General features: G+C 20.0%; 3 protein-coding genes across 8 annotated transcripts in view; 1 reads left to right on the forward strand and 2 right to left on the reverse strand.

Annotated features, from left to right (window-relative positions):
* The window catches only part of LOC122719583 (peptide transporter family 1), a 29,121-nt gene extending 18,087 nt beyond the window's left edge, over positions 1-11,034 (reverse strand). For 2 of the 5 annotated variants that reach the window (XM_043945523.1, XM_043945522.1), the window contains exons 1-2: positions 10,935-10,986; positions 9,860-9,894 (exon numbers count right to left, since the gene is read on the reverse strand). In XM_043945523.1, coding sequence (XP_043801458.1) covers positions 9,860-9,894; positions 10,935-10,971 — 72 coding nt within the window. In that variant the 5' untranslated portion in view covers positions 10,972-10,986. Of the gene's footprint in view, positions 1-3,493; positions 3,674-9,859; positions 9,895-10,934 lie in introns of those variants that run through there. The other 3 variants (XM_043945526.1, XM_043945524.1, XM_043945527.1) reach the window with 2 other exon arrangements.
* A 1,068-nt stretch (positions 11,035-12,102) lies between these two features.
* LOC122719568 (E3 ubiquitin-protein ligase NRDP1) lies at positions 12,103-14,985 on the forward strand. 2 transcript variants are annotated; one of them, XM_043945504.1, is made up of 3 exons: positions 12,103-12,315; positions 12,776-13,381; positions 13,486-14,985. In XM_043945504.1, exons 1-3 carry the CDS (start codon positions 12,226-12,228, stop codon positions 13,753-13,755), a joined length of 966 nt encoding a protein of 321 aa, XP_043801439.1. In that variant the 5' UTR covers positions 12,103-12,225; the 3' UTR covers positions 13,756-14,985. The 2 variants fall into 2 exon arrangements, with proteins under 2 accessions (XP_043801439.1, XP_043801440.1); XM_043945505.1 differs by having other exon boundaries at positions 12,794-13,381.
* Positions 14,986-16,132: 1,147 nt separating this feature from the next.
* The window catches only part of LOC122719556 (laminin subunit alpha), a 44,406-nt gene continuing 38,185 nt past the window's right edge, over positions 16,133-22,353 (reverse strand). The window contains exons 14-21 of the mRNA XM_043945483.1: positions 20,144-20,681; positions 18,930-19,025; positions 18,652-18,855; positions 18,411-18,577; positions 18,001-18,243; positions 17,756-17,915; positions 17,434-17,661; positions 16,133-16,518 (exon numbers count right to left, since the gene is read on the reverse strand). Coding sequence (XP_043801418.1) covers positions 16,250-16,518; positions 17,434-17,661; positions 17,756-17,915; positions 18,001-18,243; positions 18,411-18,577; positions 18,652-18,855; positions 18,930-19,025; positions 20,144-20,681 — 1,905 coding nt within the window. The 3' untranslated portion in view covers positions 16,133-16,249. The remainder of the gene's footprint in view (positions 16,519-17,433; positions 17,662-17,755; positions 17,916-18,000; positions 18,244-18,410; positions 18,578-18,651; positions 18,856-18,929; positions 19,026-20,143; positions 20,682-22,353) is intronic.

Consider the following 22,353-nt stretch of genomic DNA (forward strand, 5'->3'; position numbering starts at 1 on the left):
AAAAAATAGAAGAATTTTATTTTGAAATATGAAAAACAATTATTTGTTATCATTATAGAGTGATAATATATTTATGGAATATCTTTTTTAAATGATCGAATCTAGAAACCAAAATAAATATTATATAAATTGATATATAAAATTGATATATAAAAATTGATATATAAAAAATATTGATTAAGATTTTTATGATGCTTAAGATGATTAAGATTTATAAGTTATTAAGCAATTGAAGTTTGTATTATGTATTTTATACAGACGAAATGGGGTGGAAATAGAGCAATCTTTATCACATAATCTCTCACTTCATCTAATACAAATAATAAATTACTTATAAATTAATAAATAAGTATTTTCTATTAAATATAAGTAGTTTCAATCAGTATTTTTGTAATATACTGCATATAAATTGATAATAATTTTTAAAAATATGATTGAAGATGTCATAAAAATATATAATAATAAAATTCACTAGATTCAAGATGATTACAATATCTCGTTTAATATGTCCCACTCATGCTATTTCTAGTATATAGTGCAATGATAATTGCACTGTAATAATGTTAAAGTTAAAAATTGTTTATTTGAAGTATTTTTTCTTTATATTTCTTTGAATACTTATCTATTCATAATATTATTTGTATAAGATGAAATTAAAATATAGATTTGAAATATTATTTTTTTTTCTAAAAAATATTATTAAAATATATCATAATATCATAAAAAATATCATTTTTATTTTTAAAAAAGTCATTCGAAAAATCTTAAATCATTCGAAAAATATTTATTTTCTATTTATATATTTCAAAAATCTATTTTTTTTACCTTAAGTTTAATAATACAATTTTAATAATTAATATAATTTTAATTTATAATTATTTATTTATTATTATTTTGTTACAAAAAATTTTTCATGAACATAAAATTGAAAACATACGGATATATTTTTTTATCTATTTCTTTTTTGCTTATTCAAACTTATCTTACTCAAATAATTAGAAATGAGATAAGTTAGCAATATTCTTTAAATAAACCATGAATTGAAATTAGCCGTATAACGATTCGTTTATAAATTTTTAATATTTTTGCTATTTCTGTAGAAATTATGATGACATAAAAACATGATAAAAATGGTAATTATTAAAATTGAGGAGATCCTTATAAATATCAACAATAATGATTCAGTGAATTTAATTTTTATTATTTACAAAAAAATGAGATAAAAGAAAAATTTTACAGATTTAAATGATTATTTATTATGAAAATATTGACAAAACTGAAAAATGGAAAAAACCTAAAAATATTAATACGTAATAAAATAAAATTATTTAGAAAAAATTTCTCAATACTATCTTTATATTGTATCAAGATCATGTCATAATATAATCAATGAATTATGATACATTTTGTAAACTTTCAAGAAATATATATATATAGAAAAAGAGAGAGAATTAATATATTTATGGAATTTTTAAATTAATTAAAATAAATACAAAAATTGATATATAAAACATTTGTTTGAGTTATTTATTAAATTACAAGCAATTTAAATTTATAATAGATAAAACGAAATGGAGATAATACCAAATGTGACAAAATAGAACCGTCACACTCTATTTCTGTCACATTTGTCTAACACAGATTTTATTTATTACAATTATAACAATTATTAATTGTTATAGTATAATTTAATAATTAATAGTATAATTTAATAAATAAGTTTCAATCGAGATTTCTATATCAGCTTTTCCTTATTTTGATTTAAAAATTTATCCGCCAAAAATATTTCGAAAATCAAGTTCAAACATTTTTTTATTGTATTCTATTTATTTTTTAGTAAAATTAAAAAATTTCAAAGAAATTATGGATCAAAACTTAACTTTTTTTCCTAAAAAAGGAAAAAATATTAAAATTCTATTTTCGAATTTATTTTATTTATAATCTATTTACATTCTTTCGTTAGAAAAATAATATTTATTGGATACATCCCATAGATTTATCCCAGATCTATCATTATATATATCCATTTCTTTATATATCTTTATATATCTTTTCTTTTTTTCTTTTTTCTTTTTCTTTTTTTTCACTATTTAAACAAGATCGAACTCGCATTTCTAAAACATTGAAACATATTGCAATATATGTATCAATTCAACTGATGAATTTAACTCAATGGTTGACAAAATTAAAAATGATAGAATAATATTTTAGGTTTTAGTGACTTAAATTTATTGCTTGACCTGATGCATACATGTGTTTTAATATATATAAAGATTTTTAAAAATAGAGTGTTGTTTAAATATCGAGCAAGAAAAAAAAATTGTAAAAAAATTTGTCGAAAATAAAGGATGATCAAGCACAGAAATAGCAAAGATATCTATGAAATGAATTTATTCTATTCACGGAAATATTCCATTCACAATTAATGATCTCAGATCTCTTTTCAAATGTATCTAATTTTCGCTTTGTTATTGTAAATGAGAAGAGAGAAGAGAGAGAGTATTACTATTATGGTCTGCTAGTACTATGTGTAGAACAGACTTTTTCTAATATTAGTTAGCATTGTTTACAATATGAGATATATATATAATTATAAATCTGAAATATATTTTTCTATTTTTCTTCTCATTGACTGAAAAATATAAACAAGTTATGAATAAAACAAATTCGAACAACTAAAATTATATAAAATATTATATTATTATATATAAATATTATATTATTATTAAATAAAATAAATTCAAAAAAACTAATGGAAATTTAATATTTTTTTTCAAGTCAGCTTATAATAATTAACTTGCAACTTATAATTTCTTTGAGATTTTTTATCTTTCTAATGAGTAGAATACTATAAAATAAAAAGAAAATTTAACTTTGAATTTTGAGGTCAAAATCATTTATGTATACACTTTTATTTACAGATCTTCAGATTTAGAAGTATAGAAACGCTATAAATATATAAGTATAGAATACGCATATTCTTAGATTTACTTTTTATATACTCTGTACGTATGTATATTTAATAATTATATATAATAATAATTAATAAAAAAGCAAAAATAGAGTATTAATTTAAAATCTATTTTGTAAAATTCAAATTGAAATGAATATTTTCTATGAAAAAGAAAAAGAGAAAATATATATTGTTTTGTTTTAATTTTTCATAAAAAAAATGTTAATATTGAATATAATATTGATAATAATAAAATATTGTTTTCAATTAAAAAACAATATACATTTTTTTTGTTTTTATGAAAAATCAATATATATTTTTTAGAAATATGATGTTAAGAAAGAAAAAAAATGAAATAAACATAATTAGGATAAAGATAGTAAGAAAGAAAATCCATATGATTAATCGAAAATTTTTTCACTCACAAATTTAAAGAGGAATCAAATTATTACTGATTAATATCAACTTGTCATTATTTATTGCATGTTATATCTATATATTATCGAGATAAAATAAGAAGAAATCGAAAAATATTTCTACCTTCGTATCTGTCGTACTTTCCACAACCATTGTAATCGTTGATTATTTGACACAAATCGTATTAATTATTTCAAAATTTATATAAAACGTATTTAAAAAAGTTTCACATATGAAAAATATATACCATTGAAAAATATATTGGATTAATTGCATTAAAAATAAAAATATTTACATTCCAGATAAAATATATTTCATAAAAGGAAAAGAGAAATTAGAAACACACATCACAATATTTAAATTATATTTCGTAATATTTAATTTTATATTAATATTTTAATTATATTAATATGTATTATAATATGTATTATAATATTTTAATATATTAATTAATATTTTATAATAATAATTTAAAATATATTTATATTTTAATCGTAAAATTTAGATCGTACTATTTAAATCTATTCGAAAAAGAATAATATTCGCCGCCGTTGGTAGTTGAAACTGTACTGTTGATTTTGTTGCGTACCTACAATATGTAAGTATCACGATTAAGTCTGACGATGGCATTGACGAACATTGCTAGGTAGTTGTATGACTCGCGTAATAGTTGGTACAATGTGAAAGTCCTCCCCCCTCCCTTTTAATACGAATAGCATGTTAGCTACATATAAACTGAATTGTGTTCAGATAGCGTTTATAAAGAAATAATATAAACGAAAAATTTTTATAAAACAAATATCAGAAAAATTTGAAATAATTTGAAAAAGATATTAAAACATTGAAATATTTCTATAGACGATTATTAAAAAATAATTATTAAAATATTTGAAATAAGAAATAAAAATATTTGCATAGAAATATTTTTTTATTTATTAGACATTAATTTTTATTTAAATAAAATTTATTAAATTTATTTCAAATATTAATTAAAAACTAAATAAAAACTAAATAAAAATTAAATATTTAATTGATTTTACAAATATATATATAATAACTATTTCAATTATATACTTTTTAATATAAATTTATATATTTAATATAAATTTATATTATATTATAATATAATTATAATTATAATATAATATAAATTTGGAAATATTATTAATTGAAATAAATGTTTTTTTTATTTTTTACGTGCAATATAATTATAAATAATTATGTAAATATTATCTTAATAAAATTTTATTTATTCTACAATTGCGATCCTAAAATTTATCATAGTAACGGATTAATATTTATTTAATGTTTATTCATCAAAATTTAAATCAATTAAAAAATATAAAAAGTTTATTTTTCGAATAAATATATTGTTTTTTTATTTTTGATTTAATATTCTTTGTTAAATAATAGTCACAAAAGTAATATTTATAAATTTTATTTATAAAATGTAACAATTTATTTCAATAATTATAATAATATATAACTATGTTATATTTAATTATATAAATAATAATATAATAATTATGTAAACAATAATAATAATTATATTTCAATATATATTTTTTATTTAAAATATATCCAACACTGTTTGTGATGAGATAACATAAAAAAAATTTATTTTTTTAAAATTATATAAATTTTAATATTTAACATTAAATAGACAGGAGTTTAAATAGAAATTTATTTAGGTATTATAATAACTATTGTATTTTAAATATTTTGTGTCTTTTTCTATAAAATGTGCTTTCTATAATATAATAATGTAAATTTTTTTACATCAAAATTTTTTAGAAATATATAAGTACTTGTAATCTAGTTAATATTTAATCTATTTAATATTACTTATAGATATTATTTTATTTTATAATTTATTTTATAATTTCTTATTAATATTTTTACATTTTTTAATGATACCTATTATTTTATATCTTATTATATTTTATTACATTTTAAATCATGGACAAATACAATAGTGTTTCCATAAATGTCAAGAGTTCTGTAGTAGCTTCTGTTAATTATAAAAACACAATTTTTAATCAATGAAGCGAATGATTACTCTTGGATTTTGTATTTCGAAAAAATTTTGATATATTCATTTTCAAGAAAAAATATTCAATTGAACAAGAAAAAGTAATAAAAAAAATAATAAAGAATCATAGAAAAAAAAGAATAAACGGAATATAAATTTACAATATTAATTTACAATTTAAAATCATTTTGATTATCGTGTTTGGTCTCATTTTCGTCAGCAAATTATGAATATTATGAATATATTTCTAAAAAAAAAAATAAATAAATAAAAATTATTTTTATTATATTTTATTTTAAGAATTTAATTTTTTTTAAATTAATTATGTTTAAATTATGTTAATAAAAAGGAATTATATGATTGATAATCGTTTTTATTAAGTAATGATAATGAACCGTTAGTTACAAAAATCATATAACTGCTACATTATTATATAGAATAGAATTAAATATAGAATCATATAACTTAAGACATTATTGTACTTTATTTATTTTTTATTTTCGTTGTAAATAAAATATTATCTTTCCGTTTGATTGAAACGAAATAATAAAAAATCGAAGATTATTATTTCTAAATTTTTTAGATATCGGAGAATAGATTGAATTTTATTATATTATATATAATAATGTATCTTTAAAATATTGTCTAAAACATTGTATTGTTATAATATTAAAATATAAAATCGTAAATAGTTTATTATTATATAATATTATTATTATTAATATTTGTTTTTTTATATTTTTTATATTTTTATATTTTTCATATACTTTAATGAATATTTATTTATATAGCTGGTCTTAAAATATACATTTGAAATATCCATTTTACCATTTTACCATTTTCTTAATTTTGAAGCAAAATTTACTTTCAGTATTTTTTATCAGTTAAAAAAATGAAAATATTTATTATACTTTTCTATTTCAAAAATCTATTTTTCTTTCTTTCTTGATAAATTCATATTTAAAATATCCTCTTGCATAATTTACAATTAATAATATCAGTGATTTAATAAATTACAAATTATAAATTGTAAAATTCCTTTTCATCATTGATTTTTATATTGATTATAATAATCAGATGACTTATAATTTTTAAAAACATTTTTGAAATTAAATTTATAAATATAATCAAAATTAACTTGCGGTTTAATTTAAATAAAATTTCATTAATAATAATTTAATTGTGAAAAAAGATCTAATTATTAAAACATAACAGTTTTTTTATAAAAAATTATTTAATTATACAAATTTAATTAATTTAATTATATTATATTTCTTTTTTTTTAATATAAACATTTTTATTCTATTATTTAAAATTTTATTATTTTTCTTTAGAATATTTAAAAAAATTTCACTATTATATTGCATTAGATTTTAGGTTTTACTCTCATAAATTTACAATGCATTTACTGTTAAGTTGATTTTTTAAAAGATTAATACTCATTGATCAACGAAAAATTTCTTTCGACATCTACATTTGTTTCAGGAAGATTTATTGAAGATTTGACAATCTTTTTCTTTATATTTTTTAAATGAATTAATTGACTTTCCTATTGAATTATTTTTAACCAATTAGTTATTTTTAAACATGAAAGAGAAAATACATATTAAAATATTTATTATGTTCGAATTAAATATTAAATAATTGCTTTAATATTTTTACAGTTCAATCATTAAAAAAAAAAAATGTAAAGTATAGAATAAAATATACAAGTTTGAATATTATAATATTGATACAAAAATTTAATAGGAAAATTATTGAAAAAAAAATATAATATTGCAAAAAGATATATATAATAGAGAATATTTTTAATGAGTGAATTTTTTCAAAATTTTATAATATTTTTCAATATTTTGCATAAATATTATAATAATAAAAATAAATATTATAAACATATCACAAATATCAATTGAACAAAATAGAAACAAAAAAGAATTTCATAATTTAATAATATTTACTTTTATCATAGTACTATAAATAATGAATATTGTAACATTAATCTTAGCTGAAAAATAAAAGTAAAAGAAATTATTATATATTATATTATATAAATATTAACCAATTTCTTGAAATTCTCTTTCATAATTTCTATTTTTAAAAAATATATTTAAAAAAATTATGTGTACTGATAAAATAAATAAAATATATTAACGTAATAATGGATCTTAAAATATTTATTAAATATTATATTTCGATAAAATACTATTAATTGATAAATTATATTGTTATATTATTTCCTTTATGCTAAAGATATAAATTGCTATTTAATAACTTATAGAAATTTATATTTTATAAAATATAAAAAATATTTTATAAAATATAATAAGATATTAATTGAATGCAATATTTTGAAATATATTTTTTGAAATGTTATTTTACTTATTTTAGTTTAAACTTCAATTTCATTATGAAACATCGTTATAATCTAACATTTTATCATTGTAATCTAAGATAATATCTATGAAATCTTCTTACTTAAAGTAAGAATTTATAGATTTATATTTCCAACGTAAATACGATGTAACGTTTAAAAGATTTAGGAAAATGATGAATTTTATAAATAAGTAACATTGAAATTCAATTCGTGTTTTTCTTTTTTAAATATATTTAAAATGTTCCATTTCATATATATGACTGGAGATTTCTTATGGAAAAATAAAATGAAAAGAAAAAATAAAATTTTTTCATTTGAGACTTTGTTTTTAAATAAATCAATTTTGAAAATTTTTCAAGTACAAGTGAAATTAAATTCTTAATTCCTAATTAAATATGAATTATGTATAGAAGATTAAAATTTGTGAAATTTCATATTTTTTAAATGATTATATTTAATTATTAAATGATTATATTTTTAATTTAAAAATTTTTTAAAATTATTTAAAATTAAATGATTGTATTTTATCAAAATTTTAAAAACTATAAATTCTAGATTAAAAATTTGAATTGAATATTTATTTTGTATATTGAGTATATTCATAGAAAATTTTTTTAAAGTGTTGATTACCAAAATAAATACGAAAGTTAGTATGCAAAAATTTTAGTTTAGTAGTTAGAATTTTATTTAATAAGTTATGAGCAATTTAATTTTATACTAAAAAGACACCTGTACATTGATAAACCGTACTGCGCAAAATATAATATTGTAGTGGCGTTAGTATAGCAATGGCTTTTCAAAGAAAAATTTTCAGATGATAATATATATGTGCTATATATATTGCTAAATATATGTGCTATATTTGAAATATTTCAAATATATATAATGAATTATAGAATATAGTGAATATATTGTAACACGCAAAGAATTGTATATTGTTACGAAAGAGGAAACTTATGTAATGATTTTTCTTATAATAAAGTTGCAGCCAATATTTGCATAATTTATAGTTGTGTAATTACTATTGTATTTTGACAATTGTATAAATATCAATTGTAATAAATATCAAATGTTTATTAAGATAAAAAATAGATTAATCTATTCATTTAATTCGCATTTAATCGTCAAGATTACTTTAAATCCGTTGATATTTTCAATACGCAATTATTTTTTTATTTCAAATGATAACGAATATCATAAGTTTTTAAGAAAATAAGATATAATAGATAAAAAAAAAAAACGTTTAAATGTGAAAAAAAGTGAAATTTGATATCAATTTCCGTTTAAAATGCCATGATATTATTTTGCTAAACTAAACTCGTTAATATCGTAGAAAAGTGATTTATAATATTGAATAAATTTTTTTTTCAATATATTTATTTAAGAATTATAAATATATTTTTTTAAATAACATATAATCTTCCACTTTAAAATTTTATCATTTTTATATTCTTCCTCTTATGTACAAAGTTCAACTCAGTGAAAGTATTTCTTGTTGGCATACGTATACATAATTTAAGCGAAAATTATTCTTAGTTTCTCTTTTTATTAGCTATATAATTTTTTTTGATGAATTATTGAAAAAAACAAATTAAAATTATTTTCATATAATTTTCGAAAAACAGTTTTATTGGTTAATCAAATTTGTATTTCTATTCCTTAATGTTAGCAAAGATATTTACCGACACTCGTTATGAAAATGAAATGATAACAATCGATATGAACATATGAATGTGTAATTTAAATGTGTAACTCATTAAAATATTCACTTTCTTATTATTAAATAATTTTAAAATTAAATTAATTTATAAAAAAAATTATAATATCGATTCATTAGATTTGATGTTATTGCGCGATGGAGAACAAAAAATAATAAAATATATTAATTTAATTTTAAATTATATATAGATAATTAGTATTTAGCAAATTTATAATTTTATAATTTTCATAATAAATTATTTTAAAATAATGTTAATTCATCACTCTATTATGATATATTACGCATAGATAGAAAAATTATATTTTTATCATTAATGAATCGTTTCGATATCAATATCGATAGTAATATATTCAGTATATTTACCTTTTGATTTTCCTCCGCGTCATTGTCCGGATGATCTGAAAAACATTTAATAGTAGAAACAGTGGTAACGTTCGTATAACACAATAACATTTGTGCTATTATTTTAAATCTTAGTTTTTAACTGCAAGTTTTTATTGGTGATATTTTAATTAAATTCATGTAACTTAAATCATGAAAAAGATTAAATTTCACGTATACAATATTTGTTAAGTTTTTAAAAATGCATATTTTTTAATATAATAATATCTATTTTATATATAAAATGTAAATAATGCTTATACTCTGATATATATTAGAGATAATTAAATGAAAAGAAGATTTTTTTTTTAAGGAAAATCAATTGTGAAATTAAAGTATCGTTTATTATTATCATATCACAAGAAATAGTAAAAAGAAAAGTAAAATATAATTTTAGCTATTAATATTGAGAAACTGTTATAGTAATTTATTTTTCTTGAATTAAGTCACGATTCAATCAAACATTTAATTAAACTGAGAATAAAACAATTTGACCCAAATTGTTCTGCCCAATATTGCATTAAAACTTATCAATGAACAATTCAATATCAATGAAATAGTTCAATTTTAAGCAAGATTTTTTAATATAACAACTTTTTATTCAAAATTTAGCGTTCAATTTAAAGAAAAAAATTTTTGATATAATTTTTTTGTTTATCAAAATTTTATCATTATATCATATATGTTCTTTATTCGTAAAATATAATCAAAAATACTCGAATCAGTTTTCGATGAGGTATCACATTATCGAAGTTTAAATTCTTATGATATATTTTTTAAATAATATTTGATATTTATTTATAAAAATATTTAAATAATATTTTATTTAATATTATTTATATAATTAATAATAATAAAATTAAATTACTCAAAATTTGTTGTTTTAAATGATTTTTTTGTAATATAATGAAAATATTGTTAAAAATTATTCTATAATAGATTTAAAATACTTTAGGAAATTATAATATTTTTTCTGATTTTGAATTTTCAAACTAATATAATATATGAATGTATAACATATGGAGAATAAAACGATTTTTAAAATATAAATGTGTACCTTGTATTTCGTTGATAGAAATTTTTCTTTCAGTCATATTCACTTTGTAATTTACTAAACTTATTCTATAATATTAAGTCTAATACTGATTTACTTTTTCAATTGTATTATCTTTTTACGGTTCTCTGGTCTTATCAAAACATATAAGCTAACAATTAATTCTGAGGACGTTTATCATGTTCGATAGGGTCAAAAATTAGGATAGTAGATATGTTTGATAGATTTATAGTTATATTGATAGTAGATAGTATATTGATAGTAGATAGATTTATCTAACTATATAAATTTTTCGTGAATGATCAAACGAAAAATAAGATATTATTAAAAGATAATGAAAATGAAAGTTATAAATGATTCATTTTCTTTATATTGTATTTTATATTCAAAATATTTGATCAATTAAATCGTTATTGATTTATTTAAATAATTTTAAACTTATTAAAAATCAAAATTATTATTATAATATTATAAATAAATAATAAGAAAAGAAAAAACAATTATTTTAAAGCTATATTTAAAAATAAATAATTGTTAATGTGAAGAATTTTTATTTTAAATATTAATGAATATTATCAAAAATATTTTATCATTAGATAAATATGAATTATTTCGAGATGAACATATATTAAAATGAAAGTGTATTAAATTCACCAGATGCAGTATAATGCAACTAAATAAAATGCAATTAAATCCGAAAGTGAATTACAATTTTTTTAATTGTTTTTATTATATTTTTATTATATATTAAAAAATTTTTAATTATAATAGTAAAGATATTAATAAAATTCATTATAATAGTGAAAATATATTATAATAATTATAATAACTTATAATAGTAACTTCATTATAATAGTTGTTAAAATATAATTATATATATTTTAAAATTTATTAATATTATATACGATTCTGTAAAATTTAATATATCGATAATCATACGAATCATAAGAATAATCATTTTTTCTTTTCCTCGAAAAAATTTAAAAGATGAATTTTAAAAAATTTAAGCTGATTGAAGCTTAAGCTGATAAAAAATTTGATTCAACTTTATGATGATTTATAATAATTGTATATAGTGAAAATCATTAAATTTAGAACAAATAGAATTGCGATATGCGTTGATACATATGCGTTAAGTGACTATTGTCACGTTGCGTGCTACTCAAGGAAAGTAACGGTATACTTCTGGAGCTTTCACGTCGTACGCCATCGAATTTGTGATTCTGGATCTACAGTTTTACAGGAGAGGCTCGTCGCTACATACGAAGACGAGTTATTGTACTCAGTTCACATTATGGGGTTCGATGTGAACCGCTTTCAAGGAGAAGTTGATGAAGAATTAGTTTGTCCAATATGCTCTGGAGTCCTTGAGGATCCTGTGCAGGTATTATTTCTGTTTCGTCCATTTATGATTAAATATTTTTAATAAACTAGTTTTATACATTTACACAAATCTAACCTAACTTTTTACCGATTTACTTTCGTTAAAATTTTATTTTTATGATTATTATATTTTCTATTGATTATTAAATATTGTCAAATGTGTACCGATAATTGTTTTTACATTATGTTCAACAATTTAATTTATAAAAGATATTGGTTAAAATATCTAATATTGATTTTATAATGTCAATCGCTTAAATTTACGACTTCCGTTCTGTCAAAATGCCTATAAATATTACTATTTTGATTTTATTTACTATGAATAAGATTGATATAGATTTTTTAATAATTTTATTTTGCTTTTTAATAAATTATGTAGAATAATATTTTATATTTATTATATATTTTAAAATTTAATACTAAATTCTGTAAAATATATAGCTTAGCTTAAAAACTGGTAGGTGAACAATATGTTGCAGGCACCTGTATGTGAACATGCCTTTTGTCGTACATGTATTAATGAATGGATAAATAGACAACCTACCTGTCCACTGGATCGTACACCAATTACATCTGCTCAGCTTAGAGCAGTTCCAAGAATACTTCGAAATCTATTGGCCCGCCTTTGTATTAGTTGTGATAACATTATGTATGGATGTCAAGTCATAGTTAAGCTTGACAGTTTAGTGTCACATTTGGAGCAATGTGAATATAATCCTAAGAGACCAATGCTTTGTGAACAAGGATGTAGTCTTATTATTCCCAAAAATGAATTAAAAGATCATAATTGTGTGAGAGAACTTAGAAACATTATACATTCCCAACAACAAAAACTTGCTGATATGAAACGTGAATTAGGTGAACAACAACTTCAAATAAATGAACATAAGAGAGAAATACATCTTTTAAAAGATTTTATGAGAGCATTGAGAGTTTCAAATCCTGCAATGCGTGCAATTGCTGATCAGATGGAAAGAGACGAAGTTGTAAGATGGTCTGCTACTCTGCCTAGAGCAAGAGTAACAAGATGGGGAGGAATGATTTCCACTCCTGATGAGTTATTACAGGTACTGTAATTCATAAATTTATATTATTAATTAATTCTATAAACTAATTATAAACATAAAATTCTATAAACATAAATTTATTTATTTATTATTATTTATTACAGACTATGATAAAAAGAACTTTATCGGAATATAATTGCCCACCTCATGTAATTGATGAATTAATGGAAAATTGTCATGAAAGGAAATGGCCTCCAGGATTAAATTCCCTTGAAACCAGACAAAATTCTAGAAGACAATATGATAATTATGTTTGTAAAAGAGTCCCTGGTAAACAAGCAGTGTTAGTTCTTTATTGTGATAATACACATATGCCAGAAGATATGATGGTTGAACCTGGATTAGTGATGATTTTTGCACATGGCATAGAATAAAATTTTTTACCAATGTACCATGCATGCCAAGATATTTTGATGTCCATCTTTTTTGTTATATTCATCGTGATTAACCTTGAAAATGCATGGAATATCTTAGTACTTATATGCAGATATTGGAATATTTGCATAATTTATCTTGCAATTACCGCAGGATATCTTTCTAAAAGTATTGAAAGAAACAAATGACATGCCTCTTGTGATAAACAATTGTACAGACGCAATTGCCACACACAAAAAACTAATTGAATGTCTGAATCATTACACTGTGATATACTATTTCATTGAGAAATTCCTGAAATTGCGTGATAAATAGTAAACTATTTTTTTTGCATAATTCCATGTACATTTTTATAAATCGAATTTTTTGTTTATCATCTGATAAATCAACTATTTGTCAACTATTTCAGGAAATTTTTTACATATAGAAGTCTGTAAGTGTTTTATTATAATGCTTTAGAAAAGTAAGAAAGAAAAAATATAGAAATTATCAATATGGTAATTGCTACTATTAAGATTTGAATGTGTTCTAAAAAATAAGTATCAAATATCAGAATGAAGAAAAATTTCTTCTTTTCCCAACATTATTTATATGATTTTAATAAAACACCTCAAAGTGCGTATGAAATAAACATCCTATACAACGATTGTTTGAATAAATTAATATACTCTGAGCGAACATATATATCGTTTACAATTTATACAAGATAAGAATGCTATTTTCACAAAATAATACAAATATTAGTTTAAACTATAGCATATGATAATGAAATTAATGAAAAAATGAATTTTTTTAATATCATTTTTTTTGAAATTGATTGTATAAAAAATATGTATAATATCAAGAATAAGTGTAGAACATTCGATCCTTTAGCTATTTTTAAGTAAATATATAATAAAGTTCTGCTTTTTTGTCTTTGCACAAATGCATTAAAAATAAGTTAGTTTTTTGAATCTTTACTTGTTTCTGCAAAATAAGTTAGTTTTTTTTTAAATTGCATTATTTATCTTTGAATGTAAGACTTTTGTATAACGCAGCTTCTTATCTTAATATATACTAATACATGAGGCAATATTACATATTTTATTTTGGACATTAATGTTAATTATGAGTTATGTTTACATATAATTCTTTTTATCTTTATTTATGTAACATTTTTCAATAGCTTTGAAAATATAGAATTTTAATACATTGAGTACTAAGTAGTTTCTACATTTTGTAGTCACATATATTTTGTAACAAAAATTATTAAAAATTAATTTTTTATATTGGATTATACACATATATGTATATTTATATATTATTTCTATATACATAATATATTATATGTTTATATGTATGTTTAATTATTAAATATTATTGACTTTCTTGATAATATTGAAAAAAAAATGATAAAAAATAATACAAATAATACATTACAAAATTAATACAAATAAGAAATTAAAAAATTTTTACAATATAATTTTATATTTATTAATAGCACTCAATGCATTAAATATTGAAAATTATTTTTTCTCAGAGCTTTTTTAATGCAAAAATTGTACACAATTTTATATACAAATTGATAGTTGTTATATTCATAATAAATTTGATTTTATGTATTGTAAATCATTTGATATAATAGTTTATTTTACATATATTCGCGCATGCTGTAAAATTTTCAGGATCTAGCGTCGGTGTGTCACCACGAAGAATGCAATAAAATGCAATAAAATGACAAAATAAATGAAAAGTATTATATTCCCACTAAATATGAATAACGTAAAATTTAAAAAAAAATATATCCTATACGTAAATATTTTTATTTAATTTGTGTTTTAATTTTTCTAAATATTTTTATGTTTACAAAAAAAGATACAAAATCTTTTAACAATATTATAAAACTTATGATTTTTATTATGATATAAGATAATTTTCTTTGGTTATGTATTACAGTGCATTTTGAATAACTATCATTGATGTATTGTCTTTGTATTATCTTTTCAAAAACTTTTAATTCCCTTAATATGAATTATAACTTAACTTATTCGAGTTTAAATAGCCATTGATGGATGCACAGTAGGGAATACGTTTTATTTTCCACAATAAGAAGTGGAAAAACCTACGTTCAGTCTTTTGTGCATTGAAATAAAATTTTATTTATTGAAAATTTTATTTTTTTTTTGCATATTTATCGAAAAATATTAAAAGATATATAGTTTTCTCAAAATTTTAATACATCGATGGCTGGGCCCTGAGATATGGCACTTAATATGCGATAATTTTAATTTATTTTCAATTATTTTTGAACAATTATCTTAGATATTTAAAATACTAATATAACATTTTCATAAAAATGAGCGAAAATTATATAATAATTTTATATATTCATTGTATTCATGATTTGTTTTTTTTTAATAGCACTTAAAAATGAATTGGAAGATTATTATTAAAAAAGAAAATTACAACATTAATTAATTTTAAGTGCATTTTCATAATTGAAATTGTTAAAAATTATATCGTTGAGCATATGCCTGTTATAACATGTCCATGAGCATGCTCAGGATCTAGATTTATAGATTTCATGTTGATTTGAATCTTAGTAATGCATCCAACATATTGTGTTTGTGAAATACTTCCCCGTAATCTCTTTCCAAGCAATGGATGTCCACCGATAAAGATTTGATGGCTCATGAGACTTCCCGCTACATTTTTACCGCCAATTCCTGGCGCGGCTGCTTTATAATCTACTGATAAGAGTACGACATTCTTCTGTTTAACAGCTGTACAAAAAATATATTAATTTTATATTAACTTTTCATTAATATTTTTTATGAAAAGAAAACAAGTATATAATAATAATATTCGGTTAAATTTTAATATCTCATCCTTATTTTTCATCAATTATTCAATATTTTAATTTTTAATAATTTTTAATAATTTTTAATAATTTTTAATAATTTTAATAATAAATAAGAAAAGAAAATAAAAATAATTAAAAATAGTAGGATAAAAGCAATATATCATAGTAGTGATAATTAAAAGAATGATATAAAAATAATTATAGAATAAAAATGCAATAAAAAAATTTATTTTTTGTACTTTTCATCTCATAACATTAGTTATGAGCAATATTAATAAATTATAAAAATTCTTTTGATTTTATATTCAAATAAATGTAAATGTCGGATTTATTTTAATAATCTAGTTTATATATTATATAATTTTACTAATACATATATTATCAATAGTTATTTAATATGATTTATTAAATAATTATTAATAAAATTTTTAAAATTATTATATATATAATAAAGTTCAATTTATATTATATTTGAATTCATTAAATGGATTAATCTCAACAATCTATTAGCATTGATATGTCCATTGGAATCTTCATAAAGATAAAATGAAAATTATCGAAAATAAAATTTTTTTTGCCACATAATTATTATTATTTTTTTTATTCTTTTGAAAAATGTTTTCAATCATTGCATCATTAACTAAACATATTGCGTTTATTTCACTTGCCCTAATTATATTTTCTTATTTTCTCATTTCGTAGAATCAATTCTTTGAAGAAAAATTCTATTCTGTAGTTATAATCTTTATGTTTACTATTGAATTTTGATCTTATTAAAATGTAATCATATATTATTAATAATATTATAATATTGTAAACTAAATTTAAATATTACCTCGAATATTGTGCCATTTCCCATCGCATAAAGAACTCGAATATGTTGGTTCAAAAGAGGTTTTTATTAAACCTTTATGCGTTTTAACAAGGAATGTCACAGTTCCATTAATCATTTCCAAGATCAAATAATCTCGTTTCCCACCAATATATAATAAGAGACCGGATGTTGAACGAGGTTTAATTTCCATTTGAATGTCAACTGTTCTACCGATACCGAAATTATCCACTAAGAATAATATTTTATAATTAAAATTTGTTATATTAAATTTTAATAATACTTAATCAATTATTATCAGTATATATCATTATGTGATACGCACTTGGTTTATATAGATTGCTACCATTACCCGGAAAAAAGAATAATCCTTCTTCAACTTGTTTTGAACATGGAATTATACCAACTTTATTTGTAGGTTCACTAACTGGTTGTCCATTCACCATAAAGTTTCCTAAACATCCTTTAAATGTATCGTTCATACCCTGAGAGCAATTTTTAAAAAATTGTTAAAAATTGTTACAAGTATATATATTTTTAAATATATAATTTATGTACTAATTTACTTACAATCATATCAAGAACTTTACTAGACATGTTTTGAAGTATTCCTCCTACATAGAATGGAGGACTAACATTTATAACTTCTATCGTTCCTTGAGAATATCCTGTAACTGCTTCATCTTCATCAACAATTAATTGTCCATAGTTTCCTTTCCTTTTAAATATCACGATATGCCATTTGTTGTCATTTATTTTCGTGTCGCTAATTAAGAGAGCTGGTCCACTTCCACAATCAAACTTATAATGCAACTTAATAAAAATTTAAAATATGTGAAAATGACGTATATAGTTTTTTAAATTTTTTATGCACGAATTAATAATAATTATGTTAAAAAATTTTTTAAAGATCAATTTAAATTATATGAAAATTTGATTTCGATGCTTTTTCGACATTTTATGTCAAATTAATATTTTACCTTTCCATTGTTGACATATAAAGCTATTAAATTCTGATTAGTATGATCCGCCGTATAGAAAATGATTCCATTATCGGCCATGGTTTTGATATCAATTTGGAAATCGTAATCATTCTTGTATCTGCCGTTTAGTGATCTGTATTCCAATCTACTATTTCTTGCGGTGCCTATATGTCAAATATTTTTTAAATTAAAATTTATTATTTTTCATTTAATTTAAAATATCATCACGATATCATACCGAATCGCCAAGTATTTTCCATATCAGGATCTACAGTGGGATAATATGGCAATTGACATTGATCGACATATAACGGAGTTATTCTCTGAGTTGTAGTAGTAGCTTCAGTGGTTGTAGTTAATTCATCATGATAATTAGTCAGACGTCCTTCAATCGTAGGTTCTTCTTCATCAGTTCCCTTATCTAAATCGACGTCAATAATGTCTAACGAAATTTAATAGATTACAGATTAGATTACTTTATCGCATTCATTATTTTATTGCTATAATATTACTTACTAATCTGAGTAGATATTTCGACATTGTCATCTGGACTTTCTGTAGGCAATAGAGGTGGAGGTACATCTGGTTCTAGTTCAGGTATATATGGTGCAGCTATGAGTATATGCGTATATTAAAATAATATATATAATCTTTCAACTAATATTATAACTATATATTAATTATATACTAATTATTTATATATTATATACTCGAACATTTTCTGTGAAATATACTCAAGAATAATTTCTATCAAGGAATTTTTTTAAATTCAATGAAACAAATAATATTACACCGAAACAATACAATATATTTTTTGGATTATTTCTTTTTGTCTTTGAATAGCTGCTCAGATCGATATTATATCAATAATTCTATTGATGATATTTAAATAATTTGATACTGATATTTCTTAAAATTATTTTTAAAGACGTTTCTTAAAATTATTTTAAAAGAATATTATAATAAATCAAAAATCATTCGAATAAAATATGCGAATAAAATAATACTTATTTGATATTTTAAATAAATAAAATAAATAATAAATAATATTAATATAATAAATAAATAATATTATAAATAAAATATTATTTATTAATAATTTATAATAATGTCTAACTATCTAATTTTATGAATAATATGATGTATATATATTAAAAGACATTAAAATTATAATGAATTGTGAATTGAATTTTATAAATTTGATTTATATATTTATTTTATATACATGAAATACTTGAAAAAATTAAATGTTCTTATTTTATTATACAAGATTTTTTTACAAAAAAATTTAATATTACTTTTAAAAATGAAAGTTATTAAATAGATATCGAAATCTTTATAAAATAGTATTAAAAACATTTTGTCAAAGCACCAAATGGATAATAATATTTTTGAAAATGAATTAAATAGTTATATATTTTTATATATACATATTGAAAAGATCGATTTTTTTGTATTTTTAGCATATACTGATATCAGATCAAAATTCATTCAAATTAATATCAAAAAATATCGAAGAATAAATATCACTAAATGTATATTATTATAATAAAGATACCAACTGTTATATACATTTACCAATTGTCATATCTACATTCATCATTGTCAGCCAAAATGAAATAAAATTAGAATTTCATATTTCTATAATAATTATGTATATTCTCACGATTAATTTTGAATTTATAATGAATAAATATGTTATAACTATTGTTAAAATGTTAATTACTTACTCGATGGATCTCCTAACTTGCACTTTCCAAGAAGAGCATGAGGTCTCTCCGTCGTATTCGCGAAATTGACAATAACACCGTTCAATGTTGCATCTCCGATACAACCGACAAATGGAGTCATAGCTCCAGTTTCAGGAATACCGAAAATAGCCGGTAAACCACCGATATACAAACTACCGTAAGGTATTTGTAATACAGGCGGTTCTATATCAGAACTAAAATTCTTAGTGTCATCGATATCAAGTTTCAAAGAGTCGTATGAATGTGTAGCCGTGACTACATGCCACTCATTGTCATTGAACTTAATGCTCGCGAAACTCGTTCGTAATTCTTCACCCTGACTGTTGAAGACGAGTACACCATCGATTAGAGATAAATAGCTAACTACACCTTTCTCGTGATCAGTTACGTAAAAAATTAAGCCATCATTCGCTAAAGTTTTAAATTTCAAGTTCACTTGAAGAACATTTGGCACGGAAATATTATGCCATCTTACATAGCCGGATGTATTCTCTTCGAAAGACACCAAACTTGCAAACTAGATTAAACAAAAAAAAAAATAATAATAAAATTAAATTATTAAAATTTTTATTTATATTATTATATGTAATTTTATTTATATTAATTAATATTTTACCTATTGCATGATTGTCTCAATCAAGCATCGAAAAGTTTATTGATACAATCTTTATATAAGATTCTGATAGATAAAATATTAACATTATTTATTTAATATAATTTTCAATTTATATTATCTACAATAAAGCTCCATTTATTAGAATGAAATTTTAATTAATTAATTAAGTAAATTTTAATTAAGTGAATTCTAGCTAAATTCCTATTAATTAATGCCAAGCATCATTCTAATTATATGCATGTTTACTACGAATGAAAAAAAATATAATATAATAATATAACGAATGAAAACAAATATAATATAATAACAATAGACTAACATACTACATAATTCAAAAAATAAGCTAAATATATGATTGAATCCAGTTATCTAAATTTGAATTTCACTTATTTAAACAAAAAATCAAAAATAGTGGAAATAATTAGCAAATTTATTAAATGAAATTATCCATCTAATTAATGAAGTTCTATATATATATATATATATTATAGTTTTTTAAATTAAAAATAAAAAAAATTGAATCTCTTTATATTTAAATAATGCTTCTAATCTAATTAAGCTAATTGGCATTATAATTATTGAAACAATGAGTTAGAAAACATTGTCGAAGTTAGAAAATTTGATCGAAAACTGTTTCAAAGATTATAATTATTGTGGTTCAGATTGCAGAACTATACTTTTCAAATATATTAATAAAAATGTACCTATTACTATTTCATTTACATATATACGTCATGATAGTATATGTTTTAGTATGCTTCAGTTTTATAAATACATTATAATGATAGACATCTAAAATAACAGATAAACTAATATCATCAAATTTCCAATATTTTTCTATACTGATATTGGATTCCACGGATGTGTTGGATTTATGGAATGTAAAAATAAAATAAAATTTTGAGTGATGAAATTATAATAACAATATTACATATATGGTTAATATCGCTACAATGAGACGTTATAATTTGAATTATTCATTATTTTATATTTTATTTTAGCATTTCGCACATTTGCGGAATGCTTAAGCTCTCTATGGATATATACTAAGTATAATATTAGTTCATCAATAGTTATACATTTTAAGTGTCATCTATCATAATATGTTTATAATAGTTGATATTAAAATTAATAAATGATAGTTTAATATTATAATTAATATAACTAATATAATTATTATATTTATCTTGAGAATTTAGAAATAATTATATATAAAATATAAAATATAAAATAATTTTTGTAACTGAAATTATAATTATATCACTTTCATATTTTTATATTTGTTATTCTTCTATTATTGTAACTTCAATTGTTCGGTTTTATATAGAATAATGATGATACAATGGAAAATTCCTCAAAAAGGGATTGATTTTATATAAAAAAATAATATATCGAAAATAAAATCTTTTTGTATGAAGCTTTGCTTTCAAAAAAATCGAGTTTAAATATTCGTCAAGTACACATATATAATTATTTCTTAATTTAATATATCTCGATATGGCTTACTTTTTCTAAATTCAAATTTGTGTTTATTGTATTGGATAATTAAGTATAATAATAATATAATAAAATA

Source organism: Apis laboriosa, unplaced genomic scaffold, assembly GCF_014066325.1.
Source record: "Apis laboriosa isolate Shangri-la unplaced genomic scaffold, ASM1406632v1 scaffold84_cov144, whole genome shotgun sequence".
Lineage (NCBI taxonomy): Eukaryota > Metazoa > Arthropoda > Insecta > Hymenoptera > Apidae > Apis > Apis laboriosa.